The sequence below is a fragment of the Geotrypetes seraphini genome, chromosome 2, assembly GCF_902459505.1.
Source record: "Geotrypetes seraphini chromosome 2, aGeoSer1.1, whole genome shotgun sequence".
NCBI classification, from domain to species: domain Eukaryota; kingdom Metazoa; phylum Chordata; class Amphibia; order Gymnophiona; family Dermophiidae; genus Geotrypetes; species Geotrypetes seraphini.
In genome coordinates, this window is record NC_047085.1 from 35653447 (window position 1) to 35674689 (window position 21243).

The following is a 21243-nucleotide window of genomic DNA, read 5'->3' on the forward strand; positions in this document are numbered from 1 at the left end:
TCAACTTTGCAGTTAAGTGACCAATCTACAAATCATTTTAGCAAGATAAATGATGCGACTCTTGGGTCATATGGCATCCACAGTTCATGTAACTCCCTTCACTTGTCTTCTCCTAAGATCAACTCAGTGGATGCTAACTTCTCAATGGTGCCAAGCAACGGATTCCTTATCCCAGGGGAATCAATGTCGCCTCTCCGTCAATCTCTCCAGTGGTAGCGGGACTCGACTGATCTTTCCAAAGGCCTGCTTTTTCACATACCTTCTCATCAGAAAGTTCTCACGACAGATGCATCCATGTATGCCTGGGGAGCTTACCTGGATGGTCTCAAACTTAAGGGATGTGGTCTTCTCAGGAGAAGAACCTTCACATCAACCTGCTAGAACTCGGAGCAATCTGTAATGCACTCAAAACATTTCAGGATCATCTCTACAACCAAGTTCCCATGATTCACATACAGTCAGATAGCAATGTACTACATCAACAAACAGGGAGGAACAAGATCTCTTCCTCTGTGTCAGGAAGCCAAGTACATTTGGAATTGGGCAAGTTCTCCAAACTTATTTCTCAAAGTCATATACGTACAAGGAAAGCAGAATGCTCTAGATCAGTGATTCCCAACCCTGTCCTGGAGGAACACCAGGCCAATCGGGTTTTCAGGCTAGCCCTAATGAATATGCATGAGAGAGATTTGCATATGATGGAAGTGATAGGCATGCAAATTTGCTTCATGCATATTCATTAGGGCTAGCCTGAAAACCCAATTGGCCTGGTGTTCCTCCAGGACAGGGTTGGGAACAGATATCCTCAACAACACGAATGAACTCTCAGCTCAGAATTCTGCATTACTTGTTACTCTTTGGGGGATTGCTCAGAAAAACCTGTTTTGTGTCTCTCCACAAACACAAGTTGCCACAATTCTGCTCCGGATAGTACTCTCATCATCATCTGGAAAAGGATGCATTTCTTCTGGATTGGATGCCCAAGTTCTTGTTTGCCTTTACACCAATCCTTCTCATCTTCAAGACATTAGTCAAACTCAAACAATCAGCCACCATGATCCTAATAGCTCCTCAGTGGCCCAGCCAAGCGTGGTTTTCCCTTCTACTTCAGCTGAGTACCATAAATCCAATACCCTTGTAGATCTTTTCATCTCTACTCACTCAGAATCACGGATCTCTTTCTTGCACTCCTTACACCTCACAGCTTGGTATCTCTGCACCTAAATCCATCAGGCTTTAACCTTTCTGAATCGGTGCAAACTATTATAGCTGCTTCCAGGAAGCCTTCTACTCAGCAATGTTATCGACTTTAAGTAGACTTGCTTTACTGCGTGGTGTCCTCTTCACCATCTGGATTTGTCCACGTCGTCGATTTCTTCCATCTTAGACTACCGTATATAATTCTGGACTGAAAACAACTTTAGTCTGTATAACTATGTCTTATTTGTATCTGTCATCCCCGGTTTATATTGTATATTATAATTATGTAATATGCATTGAAGTACTGGATATTGCGTATAATCAAAATTTATTAAACTTGAAACTTGAAACTTCAGTTCGAGTGCACCTTAGTGCTATTAGTGCTTTCCATTTTCCTTTTAATAATAAACTTCTCACCACTCATCCAATTGTTGCTCGGTTTATGAAGGGACTTTAATACTCCAAAACTCCTTTTATTTATTTATTTTAGAAATTTATATACCACCTATCAAGGTTATCATTGCATGGGCTGTTGTATTCTGGTTATCTAAGTGGTTTACAATCAGGTACTCAAGCATTTTCCCTATCTGTCCCGGTGGGCTCACAATCTATCTAATGTACCTGGAAATTTTTTCCAGACAAGATGGAAAGTTCAGCCAAGCAGTACTACAGAATTTATTTTCCTCTTAATTACCAACATTCCCTCCATCCCACTTCAGAAAGCTAGGGAGTCCCACATGTGAGAATATGCTGCCTGTTTGTCCAAGGATAAAGCACAGTTACTTACCATAACGGGTGTTATCTGGAGACAGCAGGCAGATATTCGTACATCCCTCCCACCTCCCCAGGTTGGCTTCTTAGCTTGTTTACAAATCTGAGGAACCGCAAGCCAACATTGGGCGGGAAGACAGTCGCGCATGCGTGGTGCGGGCAGTCTAGAAGCTTCAAAAGCTTAAAGTGATAGTACACTTTTGCACTGTCGGTAGCGGGCTCTGTGGATGATGTCACCCACATGTGAGAATATCTGCCTGCTGTCCCCAGATAACACCTGTTACGGTAAGTAACTGCTTTATGTGCAGGCATTTTCACTGTCCCTCATGGGCTTACAATCTAAGATTTTTGTTCTGGAACAATAGATTTAAGTGACTTCCCCAGGGTCACAAGGAGCTACATTGGAAATCAAACTTGGTTCCCTAGGATCTTAGCCCTTTGCATTAACTGTTAGGCTACTCCCTGAAGGTGGGAAGGGAGAGAGAACTATGGGCCATGTACCACTTCAGCAAATAAATAATGCAGAACTAGAAAACCTAATGAACATCTAAAAAGTGGCGAGACTCGGACATCAGTAACAATCATGACATCAGCCGTGGAAGCCTAAGAGAAATCTAAAAAGCTCTTCAGCTGCTGTTTCTGGAGGATGAATTGCTGAAAGAAAATTCCTCCTCCCTAATCATAGTTTGTCTTCTGTCAACTATCAAATCTAATAGTATGAAAGAAAGAAAGAATGAAGTGAAGTACTGTAAACCAAGTCTTACCAACAAAAAAACCCTCCATAAATGTATCTGCATATCATAATAATTAAGAATGCAGTATATCAAATCCATAACTCTTTTGTACCACAGAAAGACTGGGGTCCTGTTTTACAAAGCCACACTAGTGGCTGCTGCGTGGCAACAGCCCCGAAGACCTTTAAATCTTTATGGACTTCAGGGCCATTTCTGCGCAGCAGCCGCTAGCATGGCTTTGTAAAACAGGCTCTGTATATCAAATCCATGACTTTTTACCCTTTAATATGAAATGCTTTAAATCCAGTCAACCACCCCCCCCCCCCCCAAATTTCAAGGGGAAGGAAAAAAACCTAAGTCCCCTTGTCTTAATATTTAAGACTACAACTCAAGGGTGGAAACATTATTGGCTAAACAAATCTTTTGATAGTGCACAATAATAATTCAAAACATACATGCAAAAGTATTTATGGATAGTTTCTTGAAGTGTAAAGTTTTTCTAACTTTGAAGAAAATGAAGATGAATCTCTTTCATAACTGAAATTGTCCCTCTATTGGTGTCCAGCATACAGAAGATTTTTTTTTTTTAGTCTGTTTCAGAGTTTTCTCTAAATTTGACATTTTCTTCATTTGTATTAAAATTATATGTGCTATCCCATCCCACTTTTAGAGATGAATCATAGATGTATATTGGTAAATCAATTAAATTGTATATTGGTAAATCAATTAAATTGCTGTGGAGCCAGCAAGCTCTGTGCTACCCTGTTTGGGCTTGGGGTCCATCCATCTGGGAGCTAGCTTGCCTTCTGAATCGTAGATGTATATTGCTAAATCAACTAAATTGGGATTTAAGAATTAGCTGAATAATTTATTTGTAATTGAGCTTTCTTTTAATATTCAGTTGTGTTTTCTCCTAAATTTGCATTTTTTAAAATAAGAGCTTTCCTTATTCTTGAATTATTTGTAATTTGTCTGATTTCTTTCTAGGAACCAGGTGAAACAGCACTTCATTTCACAGTTCGGACTGCTGATCAAATCTCCCTCCATCTGGTTGACTTTCTTGCACAAAATTGGTATGCTTTCTTTTCAGAATTTCATACCAGAAAGGTGTTAACACTTGTACCTTATTACAGTTCATAGTACTTGTGGGTGCACGGAGCATTGCATTTTTATATAGAATTCATTTATTTATTGGGTCAATCCAATCCATAATCGTGAGCCAGTACTTGCAGAAAACCAATAATTTTCTCACCATGTGCTCCTCCTACTACTGAGAGAGACAGCCACCTACAATTTCAATTTCTGCAAGCAATCCATGCAGAAGTTTTTCCGATCTGCTCTGCATATTTTTCTTATTTTTTTTCAATTTCAAGTTCGTTTTCGGTGGCTTTTGTACTGTATGACTCCTTACGGTAGTCTTCTGCTGGAGGAAAGGAAACAGTTCCGCAGAGCCAGACTGTTGCTTCATAGAGTACCCGTGGTGGTCGTGTGGAGCCAGCTTGCTCTGTGGCACCCTCGGGGTATCAGGGCGCAGGCTACATTTCCCACCCCCAATCATGTGGAGAGGTTCTGAGGAGGCAGAGGTCTCAGTCAGGGTCTTTCTGACTGTCAGTCCAGAGATCTTGGTTTGGTCCTTTTGGAACTTTTCTGAGGCAGAAAATCCTTTTCCTTTTCCTCCATTCAGCTGCAGTAAAAAGAGCTGATAAGCAAGGCACTTCAATGACTGTGAGTACACCTCTATTATTTCCTGCAGTAGACTGGGGGTGTTCTGTAAAACCGATTTGTAAGATTTTCTGAGGGTAGAGTTCAGGTATCCCACCTCCCCAGACCCCAAATCACTATTTTTTTAATTTGAAATTTCTTAACTTTTTGCCCTTTTTGGTATAAATTTGCTGGTGGTGGCCATCTTGGATTTTTATTAATTCTTTTTTTTCAGAGTTTAAATTCTGCCCCAAAACCCCTTGATTTTGTTTAAAATCAGTAGAGATGGACTCTTCAACCCCTAATCTGTTGACTACATGTTTAGATTATGGCTGAATTGCTGGCGCAGGAGTGTCCATATAACACGTTCCACAGCTTCATGGGTGAGGGACCTAGAGCTTCAGGCTTCACTTCCTCTGGGTCCTTGAGGGCTGTGGAGCAAGCATGGATCTGGGCTCTGGGTAGAAAATCCTACCAAATGTCCATTTCGGATGATGGTGCCAAGCGCCTGTGCATTGAGTTGGGGGATTCTTTCCAAACAGTGCCAATGGCTCAGTGAGACCTGGCCACTGCCCTAGCATGTGCCTTTTCTCCCACATTTGTGCAACTCTTGTGGAGAGCGTATTCTACAAACTCAGCTCTTTTGATGCAGCAGGTGAACATGTCTCTTGCTGAAAAGCAAGTTGCTACATTGCCGGATGTCCCTTTGTGGGACTCCTCTATGCCAGCTACCACATATCCAGATTGCCTTAGCTTGCACACACATACTATTCCTATCCCTGACACTACTTCCATCCTAGATGATGCGGATACCCTCATCAAGTCAATGAGGTCAGGAGGTGACTAGCGGAGTGCCGTAGGGATCAGTCCTGGGACCATCCCTTTTCAACATATTCATAAGGGACTTGACCCGGGGGCTTCAGGGAAAAGTAGCACTGTTCGCCGACGACTCCAAACTGTGTAATATAGTAAGTGAAAGCAATCTCAAGGATAGTATGACGCAGGATCTGATCACGTTGGAAAACTGGTCCTCGACATGGCAGCTGGGCTTCAACGCTAAGAAGTGTAAGGTCATGCATCTCGGCAGCAGAAATCCATGCAGAACATACACCTTGAATGGAGAAGCACTAGCTAGGACTTCAGAAGAACGAGACTTGGGAGTAATCATCAGTGTAGACATGAAGGCTGCCAAACAAGTAGAGAAGGCCTCATCCAAGGCAAGGCAAATGATGGGATGTATCAAGAGAAGCTTCGTCAGCCGCAAACCTGAAGTCATAATGCCACTTTACAGAACCATGGTGAGACCTCATCTGGATTACTGTGTGTAATTCTGGAGGCCACATTACCGTAAAGATGTGCTTCGAGCCGAGTCGGTCCAGCGGATGGCCACTAGAATGGTCTCCGGACTCAAGGGTCTCTCATACGAAGAAAGACTGGGCAAATTGCAGCTCTATACTCTAGAGGAGCGCAGGGAAAGGGGTGACATGATTGAGACATTTAAATACGTCACAGGTCGTGTCGAGGTGGAAAATGACATATTCGTTCCCAAGGGACCCTCGGTCACAAGGGGGCACCCGCTTAAACTCAAAGGAGGGAAATTTAGTGGTGACACCAGGAAGTACTTCTTCACAGAAAGGGTGGTGGATCATTGGAACAAACTTCTGGTGCAGGTGATCAAGGCCACCAGCGTGCTCGACTTTAAGAATAGATGGGACATCCAGTGGGATCCCTACGAGGGTCGAGCTAAGGAACTAAGTCATCAGCACTCAGACTTAATGGGGTGGGTCAGTAGAGTGGGCAGACTTGATGGGCTGTAGCCCTTTTCTGCCGTCATCTTTCTATGTTGTCTCAAAGAGTCTGGATCTGGGTGGTGATCTTCCATTCACAGGCTCTTTAAATATGTTTCTGTCCACAATCTCATCACAGATGCCATAAAAGAGCTCAATTTGGCATTCCAGCCATCTGAATCGCAGTGTTAGATCATGCGCCGCTCTAATACTCTGACCTCCTTTTTTTCTGGCACATCCGGCGTTCATGGGCCTAATTGCAGAGCAATGGGATAACCCCGAGAGTTCTTTCAGGCTGCCTAAAGCAAATAATTCTATGGCTCCTGAATTTCAACAGCCTTTTGAGCAGCCAAAAGTGGATTTTGCAGTGGTGCAGGTTACTGTGTAAACAACCCACCTTAGAGATCAAGGTATGATGCTTAAAGACTCCCAGGCTCGTAGAATGGACCTTAATACAAAAAAAATTTTAAAATCCTAAACTCCTTCAAGGGTCAGATGCTTTTTGATAGAGGTCAGGATGACCTCATGACCAGTTTTTCGGATCACCATCCTAAGTCTCGGTGTGCTTTGGGAGGGAATCACAATTCTTTTCGTCCCTCCCACAGATTATGTCTGGATCCCTCGGGCTCTTCGGCCCAAAGATATTCCCAGGGATTCTGCCCATCGAATTCCAGACGTTCACTATTGTCAGGATCTCGTCCCAGAGTGGTACTTAAAAAGTCACAATGACGCCAGAAGTCTGGTGGAACTCCATCAGGTCGGGGGTTTGCTCTCTCAGTTTTACCAAGAGTCAGCTTGAATATCCTTGGATCAATGGGTGCTGCACATCATTCGTTAGGGTCACAAAATAGACTTCATTTGCCTGCCACCGGATTCATTTCTGGATTCATCGGCAGGTCAACCCGAGTGGGAATCGCAGGTTCGTGCTACCTTGCAGCGACTTTTGATCATCTGAGTGGCAGAGCCCTTCCTGGAATAGGGATCGGGCTTAGGCAGATAGCCCTGATACTTTGTGCCAAAGCAAGGATAAGGAGGACTGAAGACCCAATCACCCTTTGTGGGTCCGCAATTTGGATGGAAATGGTGCGTATGGTCATAGTTTCCATTGTTCCGGAGGAGTTTCTGACATCCTTGGATCTCACAGAAGCTTACCTTCATAGTCTGATGTACCCAGATCATTGCAGGCTGGGCTGATGCTTGAAAGCTATGTCAATGCACATAAAATTTGAGCAGTGGGAACTTCAGTAGCTCATCTACATTCCACTCCCATTAAAGACATCTGTAAAGCAGCCACCTGGTCCTCAATGCATACCTTCACATTCCATTATTGTTTGGAGAATCATTCCAGACAAGATACTGGTTTGGCCAATCAATTCTACAAAATTTATTCACCACTTAAGATACAAACTTCTCTCTAACCCTTTTGGTTTCACTAGGCTCATCGTAGTTGTCAATAACCCTCTTCTCAGAGTCATGATCCTGGCAGCTAAAGAGTCTCACATGTGAGAATATGCTGCCAGTTTGTCCTCAAACAAGCAAAGTTACTTACCTGTGGCAGGTGTTATCCTAATTAGTGTCTTAGCTTTGTTACTGAACCGATGGTCCTGCAAGCCGGCGTCAGGCAGGAAAGCACGCATGTGTGATACGGGCAGGCTTGAGATTTTTTAAAGTGATAGTACACTTTTGCACTGTCTGTACCGAACTCTGTGGATGACATCATCTCATGTAAGAATATCTGCCTGCTACAAGTGAGTAACTTTGTTTCCGTGCCATCACAGCAATCTATGACAAAGTGTTCTACTGATGAAACTGCCTGAAATTCTCACTCTTTGCATTTTCAAAATAGTGGAACTCCTAATTAGCAATTTTAGGTTCAATTTGCATTTTGATAATAAAGCAAACACCTAGAAATGTCAAAACAATGGAGTACATCAAGGATCAATGCTTAAAATGTATTAATGTTTAAACTAGTCTTTTTCAGAGGTGGGGAAGCAGTAGAACTAGAGATCATAAGTTGAAGTTGTAGGGTGGGAGACTTAAAAGAAATGTCAGGAAATACTTTTTCAGAGAAAGGATGGTGGATGCCTGGAATGCCCTCCCAGGAGAGGTTGTGATGACAGAAATGGTGACAGAATGAAAGGAACATTCTATAGAAAAAGATGGAATCCAATTAAAACAAAACTTAAATTACAACATAATTGGAGTGACCTTTGAAGGCAACTTTGGAAGTTGGGAAGTAAGATCCATGCTTGGAAGAATTTCTATGGTCTGGGTCCTATAAAATACAAAAACAACTATTACCCTGTCTCCCTCCTCCCCTTTTTTCCAAGTTACTTGAACGTGCTGTTCACCGCCATTGCCTGGACTTCCCTCATCCCATGCTATTCTGGATCTTCTTCAGTCAGGCTTTCTGCCACTTCATTCCACGGAAACTGCCCTCACTAAAGTTTAAATGACCTGTTCTTGGCCAGATCCAAAGGCCTCTACTCTATCCTCATCCTTCTCGATCTGTCTGCCTCCTTTGATAAGCTGTCCTCATTGGGATTCCAAGGTTCTGCCCTCTCCTAGTTTTGGTCCTTTCTCTCCCATCACACCTTCAGTTTATGCAATGCTAGTTTCTCCTCCACATCCTTCTCACTATCGATTGGTGTACTTCAAGGCTCTGTCCTGGGACCACTCCTTTTCTCAATCTACACTTATTCACTTGGAGCGCTGATCTCCTCCCACGGCTTCCAGTATCATCTCTATGCTGACTCCTAGATCTACCTCTCTGCACCAAATATCTCTACTAAAATCCAGACCAGAGTCTCAGCCTGCCTGTCAACATTGCCACCTGGATGTCTCTCCACCATCTAAAACTGAATATGGCTAAAACAGAACTGCTCATCTTAAATTACATTACATTACATTAGTGATTTTTATTCCACCATTACCTTGCGGTTCAAGGCGGATTACAGAAGAGGATTTCTGGACATGTCCAGAGGTGTTATGGAGTAGAGTGGGTTGCTTTAGAGGATTGAAATGTTTTATACGGTGTTAGTTAGTCTTCATGGATTTCTTGAATAGCAGGGTTTTTATTTCTTTTCTGAAAGTTTTGTAGTCTGGGGTTGCAATCAGTAGATTGGAGAGTTGGCAGTCTAGTTTTGCTGCCTGTGTGTCTAGAAGGCCATCGTACAATTTTTTCCGTTTGATGTCTCTGATTGGAGGGTAAGTGAATGGTGTTTGGGTTCTCCTGTGTCTTCCCGCCTAAACCCACTTCTTCTTCCCTCTCATCCTACCTGTTTTATCTGCTAGTAATCTCAGGGTCATCTTTGACTCCTCTCTCCCCTTCACTGCCCAGATACAACATATCATTAAAACCTGCTACTTCTTCTTCTATAATATTACCAAAATCTGACCCTTCCTCTCTGAGCACACTACCAAAACACTTATCTATGCCCTCATCACCTCACGCATAGAGTACTGCAATTTGCTACTCTCAAGCCTTCCGCTTAGCCATCTCGCTCCATTCCCATCTGTCCAGAATTCTTCTGCACAACTTATATTTTGGGAGAGCCACTATACTCATGTTACCCCTCTCCTAAAGTCACTTCATTGGCTTCCCATCTATTTCCGAATACAATTCAAACTCCTCTTACTGACCTACAAATGCACTCACTCAGTTGCCCCTCACTGTCTCTTCACTTATCCTCCCCCCCCCCTCTGTCTCTCAGATAAGCTGAAAAACTAACAAAAAGACATTCGAGAAAATAGTCTGATCTAAGTCTCTGCTTGATAGCGGGACATGTGAGTAGCTACAAGCTCTATATAATATTAGTGCTGATTGCACATAAAAACATAGAAACATGATTGCAGATAAAGGCCAAATGGCCCATCTAGTCTGCCCATAGTTCTGGTATCTGTTTTGATCAGTTACTTGAATGTTATAATGTTAAGTGATATGTTTGTTACAGAACATAATTGTAGTGTCGGGGATTTTCCCCCTTTTTCCTTCTTCCAAGTTATGTCTGTCATTACAGTGCTGCTTGATTGTTTTTGTACAAACTGAGGGGGCAGGAGCAGCTTCCTAGGAAAGAGGCAGAGTTCAAAGATAATTGACAGCATTCTGCAAACAACTTGCAGGTTCAGATGTACTGTATAACCCTAGCATTCAGGACTACTAGACACATCTACAAGAAACCTTCCGCCCAATGTGCGGTGGTGGCCAAAAAAGCAAACAAGATGCTAGGAATTATTGAATAAGGGATGGTTAACAAGACTAAAAAGCCCACACTTTATGGGCTTGCGAGCTACTTTTATAATGACTAAGTCAAAATGATCTACCAACAATAAAATTAAAAAAAAAACACAAAGCACACTGAAAGGCAGAGAAAATGTTAATTATTCATATTCTGGGTTTTTTCAAAGAGGTCACGGCAGATGACTCTATGCAATGTCACCTCAGTAACAAAATACAAAAATAGACAAATACACCCCCTGTATATGTCTGTACATATATGTCTGTATCGCTCCATGGTGCAACCTCACCGGAGTATTGCATTCAATTCTGGTCTCCTTATCTCAAGAAAGATATAGCGGCACTAAAGAAAGGTTCAAAGAAGACTGACCAAGATGATAACGGGTATGGAACTCCTCTTGTATGAGAAAAGACTAAAAGTTTAGGGCTCTTCGGCATGGAAAAGAAAAGGCTGTTGGGAGATATGATTGAAGTCTACAAAATCATGAGTGGAGTAGAACGGGTACAAATGGATTGATTTTTCACACCATCAAAAATTACAAAAACTAGGGTACACTCGATGAAACTGCAGGGAAATACTTTTAAAACCAATAGGAGGAAATATTTTTACACTCAGAATAGTTAAGCTCTGCAATGCGTTGCCAGAGGTTGTGGTAAAAGCGAATAGTTTAGCTGGTTTTAAGAAAGATTTGGACAAATTCCTGAAGGAAAAGGCCTTAGTCTGTTGTTAAGACATGGGGGAAGCCTTTACTTGCCCTGGAATGTTGCTACTCTTTGGGTTTTGGCCAGGTACTGTGACCAGTCAGACCCGGGCTCTGCCAAGGTCCCAGTTAGGCCAGGGGTAAAAGTACAAAAGAAAACCCGGTAGGGAATGGACAAGGATTGTTCTAGGGGTGATTTGCAGGTTAACCACCAGGGGGAGCCTGAAATCTCCCAGGATCTCCTGGAAGAGCCATATCTAGGTCACCACAGGAGGAGCCCTAGAGCTAAGTTATTCCCTGCTGAGTCAGCCAGGTTAGGGTGTGGCCCTAGAATATATAAACCAGCAGCTGAGAGCAAACAAGTAGGCAGGCTAGGCTTTTCTCCCTGAGAGTCTCCTCGGGCCAAGCAAGGGTGACACAGCCTCACCTATGGAGGTGCAGGAATCCGGGGAAGTGCTGAAGGAAGCCTTTTCTGATCTCCCCATGGAGCTGGATAACATGCCTGAGGGAATAAGTCTTGATGAAGAAGCCATGGAGGTTGGCTTTTCCACCAGCTGCAACTGCTATCTGAAGAAACAGTGAGTGTATTGTTCAGTTTGAATTGTTTGAGAGACTATTTTATGGAAGCTGAACCTTTGAGGATTTTTTGGTTTTTCTTTACTGTTTTGCATTTGGGTTTTGTGGAAGCTGATAGTGTCTGTTATCTTGGGAGAGGTTTGCTATTACCTGGGAGGGCATTTTGAGGCTATTATTAGCTAATTTAAAGCAAACCTGAGGCACTCTCCATTGCCTGGCAGTGAATTGTATGGCTGCCAGAGGCTTCATCTTGAAGCACTGTGAATAGGGTATACAGTGCCTTTAACCCTATGGTGTTTTGTTTTGTTTTTTGAACTAAATATCCTGCTCAGGATCAGGCTGATTTAAGCTCTGAGGTGAGCCCCAATCTTCAGGGGAGAAGAAAGAGGAAGAAAAACAGTGTGGACTTTATATTGCACTGTTTGTTTTTTTTCTTTTGAGTTTGGACTGTTTAAATTTTGTGATCAACTTTCCTGATTTGCTTGGACCTATAATTACCTGACTTTTATGCTTTACTCCAAGAATAAAAGTGAAGCATTTGCATTTATTACCTTTTGGAAGGATTGTGTTGTTTTGGTGTCTCGGGTGTCAATCCAGGCCTGCAGGGTGACTCCAGGCCGGGTCACACGCTAGTGCAATTTTTCTTGTGACCACTAGAGGTGCTGGGGAGTCCCGTGCGGACCCCAGTGGTGGTCACAGTACTAGTGACCATTGGTCTGACCCAGTAAGGCTATTCTTATGTTCTTATGGGATATTGTTTACTGTTAGTTGAACATTTACGAGGGCAAATCAAATTTAAAGGCAATTGTTTAATTACACGATAATTGGAACATAGCTTGCAAAATGCAACGTATGTACTCATACATTGCCCGTTGGTTAGTTTGTCCACACACAATACAGCGCTCAGCCTTTAGTCATGTAGCAGCCTTGAGGTCAGAAATATGGACTCTCCATAGCAAGATTGTACCATCGAACAACAACGTATATAGGGAGTGAAACCTATGGAAAGTCACCATCAGATATTGACTCGGTATGTACATATCACCATGAATCAACGAAAGCTTTATGAGTGGATAAAAGGTTTAAAGTGGGAAGGACAGATGAAACCGATGAAGGTTGTTCTGGTCACCCATTGATATCATGCACATGAGCACATTGACAGGGCGGATGCCTTGATTAGAGAAGACCAATGCATAATGGTGTCTCAATTGGCTGCAAGTTTAGATATCAGCTATGGGTCTGCATTTACCACAATGCATGATGACATGGGATACAGGAAAGTCTGCTCACGATGGGTTCCCAAACAACTTACTGATCTGCACAAGCAACTGTATGGAAGTTGCAACCCAGTTCCTGAGATGATGTGAAGATGATCCAAGTATTCTGGAGAGAATTGTCATCGGCAATGCGACATGGGTGCATCACTGCAACCTGGAGAGCAAAAGACAAAGTGGTGCAGCCAAAAAATTTCTCTGTAGGAATGCAGAATCTAGTTGAATGATAGACAAATGTGTCGTTTTGCATGGAGACTATGTGGGAAAAGAGATAGAAACATAGAAAGATGACAGCAGAAAAGGGCTATAGCCCATCAAGTCTGCCCACTCTACTGTCCCACCCCATTAAGTCAGAGTGCTGCTCGACCCACGTAGAGATCCCATGTGGATGTCCCATTTATTCTTAAAGTCGAGCACGCTAGTGGCCTTGATCACCTGCACCGGTAGTTTGTTCCAGTGATCCACCACCCTTTCTGTAAAGAAATACTTCCTGGTGTCACCAAATCTCCCTCCTCTGAGTTTGAGCGGGTGCCCCCTTGTGACTGAAGGTCCCTTAGGAAAGAATATGTCGTTTTCCACCTCGACACGACCTGTGATGTACTTAAATGTCTCAGTCATGTCACCCCTCTCCCTGCGCTCCTCTAGAGAGTAGAGCTGCAACTTGCCCAGTCTTTCCTCGTATGAGAGACCCTTGAGTCCGGAGACCATCCTAGTGGCCATTCGCTGGACTGACTCAGCTCGAAGTACATCTTTACGGTAATGTGGCCTCCAGAATTGCACACAGTACTCCAGATGAGGTCTCACCATGGTTCTGTACAATGGCATTATGACTTCAGGTTTACGGCTGACGAAGCTTCTATTGATACATCCCATCATCCGCCTTGCCTTGGATGAAGCCTTCTCTACTTGTTTGGCAGCCTTCATGTCTGCACTGATGATTACTCCCAAGTCCCGTTCTTCTGAGGTCGTAGCTAGTGTTTCTCCATTCAAGGTGTATGTTCTGCATGGATTTCTGCTGCCGAGATGCATCACCTTACACTTCTTTGCATTGAAGCCCAGCTGCCATGTCGAGGACCAGTTTTCCAACTTGATCAGATCCTGCGCCATACCATCTATGAGATCGCTTTTACCTACTATATTACACAGTTTGGCGGCATCGGCAAACAACGCTACTTTTCCCTGAAGCCCTCTGGTCAAGTCCCTTATGAATATGTTAAAAAGGGATGGTCCCAGGACTGAGCCCTGCGGCACTCCGCTAGTCACCTCCGATGTCTTAGAGAGGGTGCCATTGACCACCACCCTCTGAAGTCTTCCACTCAGCCAATCATTGACCCATGCCGTTAGTTTCTCACCTAACCCCATCGATTTCATCTTGTTTAACAGTCTACGGTGTGGGACACTGTCAAACGCTTTACTGAAATCCAAGTACACTATATCCAGAGACTCTCCCGTGTCTAGCTTTCCTGTCACCCAGTCAAAGAAGCTGATAAGATTGGATTGGCATGACCTGCCCCTAGTTAATCCATGTTGACAGGGATCCCTCAGATTCCCCTCATCCAATATCGTGTCTAATTTCCCTTTAAGTAGAGTTTCCATGAGTTTACACACTATTGATGTGAGACTTACTGGTCTGTAATTCGCAGCCTTACTTGTATTAAAGCCGTTAAATGTATTTCACCTTTACTTTTAGCCTAAAAAAAAATTTTAAAAAATGAAAAGCTGCATAGATTATAAAAGATTATGCTGATTTCTAATGCCATTGGTGTTCTGATCTTTCCTGAAATTTAAACCCAGTACTGTAAGCATATAACATCACTACAATAGATTGTCAGTTTTTAACCAATTATTTAATGCAGTAACTCAAAATGAGAAAAATGGCTTACAGTTTAGTTGTTTGGAACTACAAAATTACATAACTTTGTAGTTCAAGGGCATAGTCCTACCTTTTAAAGGCACAGGCATGAGTATTCTATAAAAACAACCTGCCTCTGTGCATATGGGTAGCTCCAGACAGACTATTCACATATAGTTTAACAAACAGCAGTATCACATTTCAAAAGTGCTCAGAGAAACTGATGTAATATTGAACTTCACTTTGAGATAAGTTTAAAAGATTTTGATTAAGCACTGGCACATGTAAGAGTGGTAAACATAGAAAGTGCAGTGATTGAGAACATGAGCCTTTGGCTTTGTTTCACAATTACATCGGTTTCTCTGAGCACTTTTGAAATTTGATACCAGTGTTTGTTAAACTATATGAGAGTAGTCAGTCTAGAGCAGGGGTGCCCAATACATCGATCGCGATCGACAGGTCGCTCGCTCAGGCGACCTCAGTCGATCGCAGAGCGGGTTCCCTTCTTCCCTTCTCTTTTTTCCCCTCCTGACTGGCCTGCCTCTTGAAGAACACCAGCCAATCAGAGTGCTGGCAGGGCAGGGTGAAGGTCGGTGGCGTACCAGTGTTCTCCCTAGAGCCTTTTAGCTGGGCGGTCCTCATCCGCTCCTGAATTCTGCTGCTGCCGCCGCTGCTCAACATTTTAAAAAAAACTGGCTTGGAGAACTTATGCTCCAGGGGCTAACGTGTGCTTGTACCGGCTTCCCTTCTCTTCCCTCTGAAACCGGAAGTTATGTCGGGGGGGGGGGAGGGGGAAGCCGGCACGCACGTGTTAGAGCCCCGTTCGCGGGCTAAAGCGGGAGACAGGTCAGTGAAGCTTGCGATTTGCTCTTCTTGCTGCCAGGTCCTGCCTACTTTCTGTTTCCCCAAAGGCAGGACCCGGCAGCATTTCTCTCAATAGGTCGATCTTGGGCCGATCAGCCTTCCTCTCCCCGACGTCAATTCTGCCGTCGGAGAGGAAGTTCTGGCCAGCGGAACTTCCTCTCCGACGGCAGAATTGACGTCGGGGAGAGGAAATTGGCCGGCGGCGGGCGGCTTTGGGGGCCTGTTATCCGATGGCAGTGGCTTGGGGGAGGGCAGGGAGGGAGGAAGAGGGCAGGCAGGGAGACAGAAGGAAAGAAGAGAAACAGAAAAAAAGAAAGGGGGCATGAAGAGAGAAAGAAAGAGAGGGCAGGGAGAGAGGAAGAAAACGTTGGGGGGGGAATGAGGTCAGGAGGAGAGGAAGCATACAGGCTAAAAGAAGGGAAGAAAGATTGGATGCACAGTCAGAAGAAGAAAGTGCAACCAGAGACTCATGAAATCACCAGACAAGATAGGAAAAATGATTTTATTTTAAATTTAGTGATCAAAATGTATCTGAATTTATATCTGCTGTCTATATTTTACACTATGGTCCCTTTTTACTAAACCGCAATAGAGATTTTTAGCGCAGGGAGCCTATGAGCGTTGAGAGCAGCGCTGGGCATTCAGCGCAGCTCCCTGCGCTAAAAACTGCTATCGTGGTTTAGTAAAAAGGGAGGGGGGTATTTGTCTGTTTTTGTATGGTTGTTAGTGAGATGACAGTGCATAGAGTCATCTGCCTTGACCTCTTTGAAAAACCCTGGAATAGGAATGATGATTAGACCTCTTTGAAAAACCCTGGAATAGGAATGATGATTAACATTTTCTCTGTGTACAGTGTGCTTTGTGTTTTTTTAAAATTTTATTGTTGGTAGATCATTTTGACTTGGTCATTTTAAAAGTAGCTCGCAAGCCCAAAAAGTGTGGGCACCCCTGGTCTAGAGCTACTTTTTGATACATTTTGTGGTACTGCTTGAGCAGTTTTATATTAACAATAGTCTCCTGTTTTGACTCGAGTTCTGTGCTTATGGGGGCAGAACTATTGGTATAAAAATAGGACTTAAGTTAATGTTTAATATTTTACTACTAGTACAGTAATAATGCATTAAAGCAGTGTTCTTCAACCTTTTTACACCTATGGACCAGTGGAAATAATTATTTTGTGGACCGGCAAACTACTAAGACTGAAATTTTAAAAAAACCCGTCTCTGCGAGCTCGGTCCCTGCAAACCATCTGATCCCATCTGCACAAGCCTCAAATAGTTATGATTTTATATTGAACTTATTTTATTAAAGTATAAAAAGAAACAATATTCTGTACAATTGTCATTTTATAAATACAAATAATACAAAGCAAGGATCAACAAAATCCCAGTCTCCCCTCCCCTTCACATATATCCCTTCTACTATCAAGAAAACTGAATAAACCAAATTATTACAGAATGCTATACAGAAATACCATGCTAACAGAATACCACAGTCACACATGGCAGGAATAGTGTTAGGGAAGTGCAACTAGGGCAACTGCCCCCTGGTCAGAGAGAGCCCTAAGCCAGCTGGAAGCTAAAGAAGCACTGCCTGGGCTTTGCAATCCCCAGTTATGTCTAACACCAGCTCTAGCAGGATACATATTTCAAATCTGATATATTCTAATCACAAAATAGAAATAAAATTATTTTTTCTACCTTTTCTTGTCTCCGGTTTCTGCTTTCATCTTCTTTTCACTCTCTTCCTTCCAGGGTCTGCCCTCTCTGTCTCTTCAATCCAGCATCTGCTCCTTCCATCCACTTTCTGCCGTCTTACCCTTCCATATGGTATCTGCCTTCTTTCAATGCCCCTCTCCCCTATCCATCCAGCCTGCACCCCCCTCTTTTCTTTTTACATGATTCATTCCAGCTTCACTGCTCTATTCATTTTATCTTTCCTACACCAGATCTAGCATCTTTGTCCCTCTTGCCTTATTTCTCTGCTGACCCCCTTCCCAGCATCAATCTCTCTCTATTTTCTTCATTCCTCTGTCTCTCCCCTTTCCCTCATCTGATCTCTCCATTCCACCCTGACCCCTTCCCCTCCTCTAATCTCCCTGCCAGCTGTTTCCTTCCTTTTTTCCTCCTCTCCTGTCCAGCAGTACCCCTTCTGCCTTCCCTCCTCCTCCTATCCAACAGTAACTCTCTTCCCTTCCCTTTCCCTCCTCCCCTCCCAGCAGCATCTCTCCTTCTCCCTCTCTCTCGTTCCAGTATCCAGAAGCTTCCCAGCCTCCCCTCCCAGCAGCTCTCAGTACTTGCCTGCAGAAGTGCCAGTAGCATCAGCGCAGCGATTCACTTAAGCAGCCTTGGGGCATTTGCCGAGTCATGGCCCACCTCTGATGATGCAACTTCCTCTTTCCTCAGAGGCAGGCGCGATCCATCAAAGGACCCAAGGCTGCCTAAGTGAATCGCTGCGCTGACTCGACTGTCGCTGCTGCAAGCAAGTACTGAGAGCTGGGAAGCAAAACGTCAGAGCTCCCCTGATCTCGCTGGCCCTGCATGGCCAACAGGAAATTTCTGCGGATTGATGGTTGAAGAACACTGCATTAAATCATCTTACATAAGAGCATAAGAATTTCTGCTGCTAGGTCACGTTGAACCTCATTTACCATGTCGCGGCCCATTTCTCGAGCGCGTTTGTCACGTTGCAGGTGAGGCTAAAAATTAGCTCAGGATAACTCACTCAATGGTCTGAATTCTGTTATTGCTTTGGGATTTGTTAGGGTGATAGGTATATTTGTAATTCTTCTTTACGACTCTTTATGCTAAAGATTTATCTACTCTAGTTATAACATCAGACCACGGTAGTTCTATTGGTTACAGAATTAAAACTGGATATTTAGCTCATATTTTTAACATTATTTTAATGTTTTCAATATATAGTGGAAACCTCGATAAGCAAACTGGGAAGGGGAATACAGCTCTACACTTCTGCAGTATGTATAATAAACCTGAATGTCTGAAACTGTTATTGAGGGGCAAGCCAACTATAGATATCGGTAAGTACACCATTTGTTAATTGTAAACTTGACAGTATTTCTTAAAATACAATGGGATTGCCATGTTAGTCTATAAAAATGAAATTATTAATAGCAATGAAAACAATTGGCTAAAATAACTTCAAAAAATTAGAGGGCCAGTTTCAATATGACATCTAAATTAGACTACTGTAATGTTCTATTTACAGGTCTGTCACAGAAAGAAATTAAACGATTACAAATAATCCAGAACTCCGCAATTAAATTAATCTATAAGGCTAAAAAATTCGATCATGTCACACCCCTGCTTAAGAAAGCACACTGGCTCCCAGTAGCACATAGAATAGTATTTAAACAATGTTTACTCATTTTTAAAGCTTTAGAACACAAAACTCCTGCCTTTATATTTAGACTTTTAATACCCTATACTTCCTCTAGATCTCTTAGATCTCAAGATCAGCAACTTTTAGCTATTCCCTCACTAAAAGTTATCAACACAAGGCGTAACACTATCTTTTCCATAACAGCTCCTCAATCTTGGAACAATCTTCCATTGTACATAAGACAGGAAAAAAACTTAACAAAATTTAAGTCAGAACTTAAAAGTTTTCTATATATTGACGCCTTTAATAACTGATCTTTCTTTTTTTTCTCTCCGCATCCATAATTCAAAAGGTCAATTGTCTTTGTCCCCCTTCCTATTGTTTTTCCCCTGAATTTAATTAAATATTTTAAATTTGAATTAGTGATTGTATTATCGAATGTAACCATTAAATATTTTTCCTTTTGTTTCACTATAACCTATTTAAATTACTTTTAAATGTAACGTTATTTGTGTTATGTGTATTTTAGATAATTGTATGTTTAATTTAATAATTGCAAGTGTGTCACCAACGATTTTATTTGTACATCGCCTTGAATTTTGAATTGGCGATAAATCAAAAATACCTAATAAACTTGGAAACTTGGAAACTTTGGATGTTTTGAGAAAAACATCCAAAAATCAGGTGGAGAAAATATCCATTTTTGAAACAGCAAGATGTGTATCTTCTTTTTTTTTTTTTTTTTTTTTTTTTAAATAACCAATAACCTACCTAGATGTTATAGCCTTTCGTATATCTATCTTTATTGGCCATTTTGGAATATGAAAATGTCCAAATGCAAAATGTCCAAAACCAAGTCATTTAGACGAGTCGGGGCCACCATCTATTTATTTATATACCACACAATCCAAAGTTCTGGTTGGTTCACAAGAGAATTCAGCAAATAAAATGTGCTAGTACTAGGAAAAAGGCCATTTCAGTAGCAGAGAAAAGTTTGGTTGGGGAGATAAGAATGCTTAATGATGATCAACAGTTAAATAAATTTTTTAAGATATCTGTTTTTGTAAAAGCTTTTTTGTAAAGATGTATGTAACGACGAAAGAGTGGAACTTGGGTGTGATTGTATGTGATGATCTTAAGTTGGCCAAACAGGTTGAAAAGGTGACAGCGAAAACTAGAAGGATGTTAGGTTGCATAGGGAGAGTTATGGCCAGTGGAAAAAAGGAGGTATTGATGCCTCTGTATAAGACTCTGGTGAGACCTCATTTAGAATATTGTGTACAATTCTGGAGGCCGCACCTCCAAAAACATATAAAAAGGATGGAGTCGGTCCAGAGAAAGGCTACTAAAATGGTGTGTGGTCTTTGTGATAAGGCATATGGGGACAGACTTAAAGATCTCAATCTGTATACTTTGGAGGAAAGGCGGGGGGGAGGAGATATGAAAGAGATGTTTAAATACCTACATAATATAAATGTGCATGAGTCGAGTCTCTTTCATTTGAAAGGAAACTGCAATAAGAGAGCATAGGATGAAGTTAAGAGGTGATAGACTCTGGAGTAATCTGAGGAAATACTTTTTTTTACAGAAAGGGTGGTAGATGCTTGGAATAGTCTTCCGGAAAAGGTGGTAGAAACAGAGACTTTGTATGAATTCAAGAGGGCCTGGGATAGGCACGTGGGATCTCTCAGAGAAAGAGATAATGGTTACTGTGGATGGGCAGACTAGATGGGCCTTTTGGTCTTTATCTGCCGTCATGTTTCTATGAGTAATAGTATAAGAGACAGCTAGATATAGGATGTATACATCAAACATAGACATAAAGATACATTTTATCAATTCATTCTTCTAAATTTGTCTCAAGGTAGTACATTCATTATCTAAGAGAAATTTCCTAAATAAGGAGTACCATATTCTTGCATGAATAAGATTGTTTTTATGAATTCTTCTTTTTAAATATTTTAAAGTCTGAAATGGCACAAGTTTCAAAATATAAGAAGTTCCACAATATAGGTCCCACAACTTTGAATAAAGATTTTCTAAAACATTCTAATTTTATTTTTGCAATAAGATGAAACCTCTGATATAACAGTATCTGCTGATCTGAGGATTCTCACTGGATGGTATAATTTTAACATCGAGGCCAGCATGGGAGATGTCATACCCTGCAAAGTATCTCAAACATAATTTGTTGTTTAATTGGT

At 42.2% G+C, this 21243-nt stretch overlaps 1 protein-coding gene across 7 annotated transcripts in view; it reads left to right on the plus strand.

Annotated features, from left to right (window-relative positions):
* The window catches only part of ASAP1 (ArfGAP with SH3 domain, ankyrin repeat and PH domain 1), a 558081-nt gene that overhangs the window by 398226 nt on the left and 138612 nt on the right, over nt 1-21243 (plus strand). For all 7 annotated transcript variants that reach the window (XM_033933030.1, XM_033933029.1, XM_033933028.1 and 4 more), the window contains 2 exons: nt 3693-3778; nt 18622-18737. In XM_033933030.1, coding sequence (XP_033788921.1) covers nt 3693-3778; nt 18622-18737 — 202 coding nt within the window. The remainder of the gene's footprint in view (nt 1-3692; nt 3779-18621; nt 18738-21243) is intronic.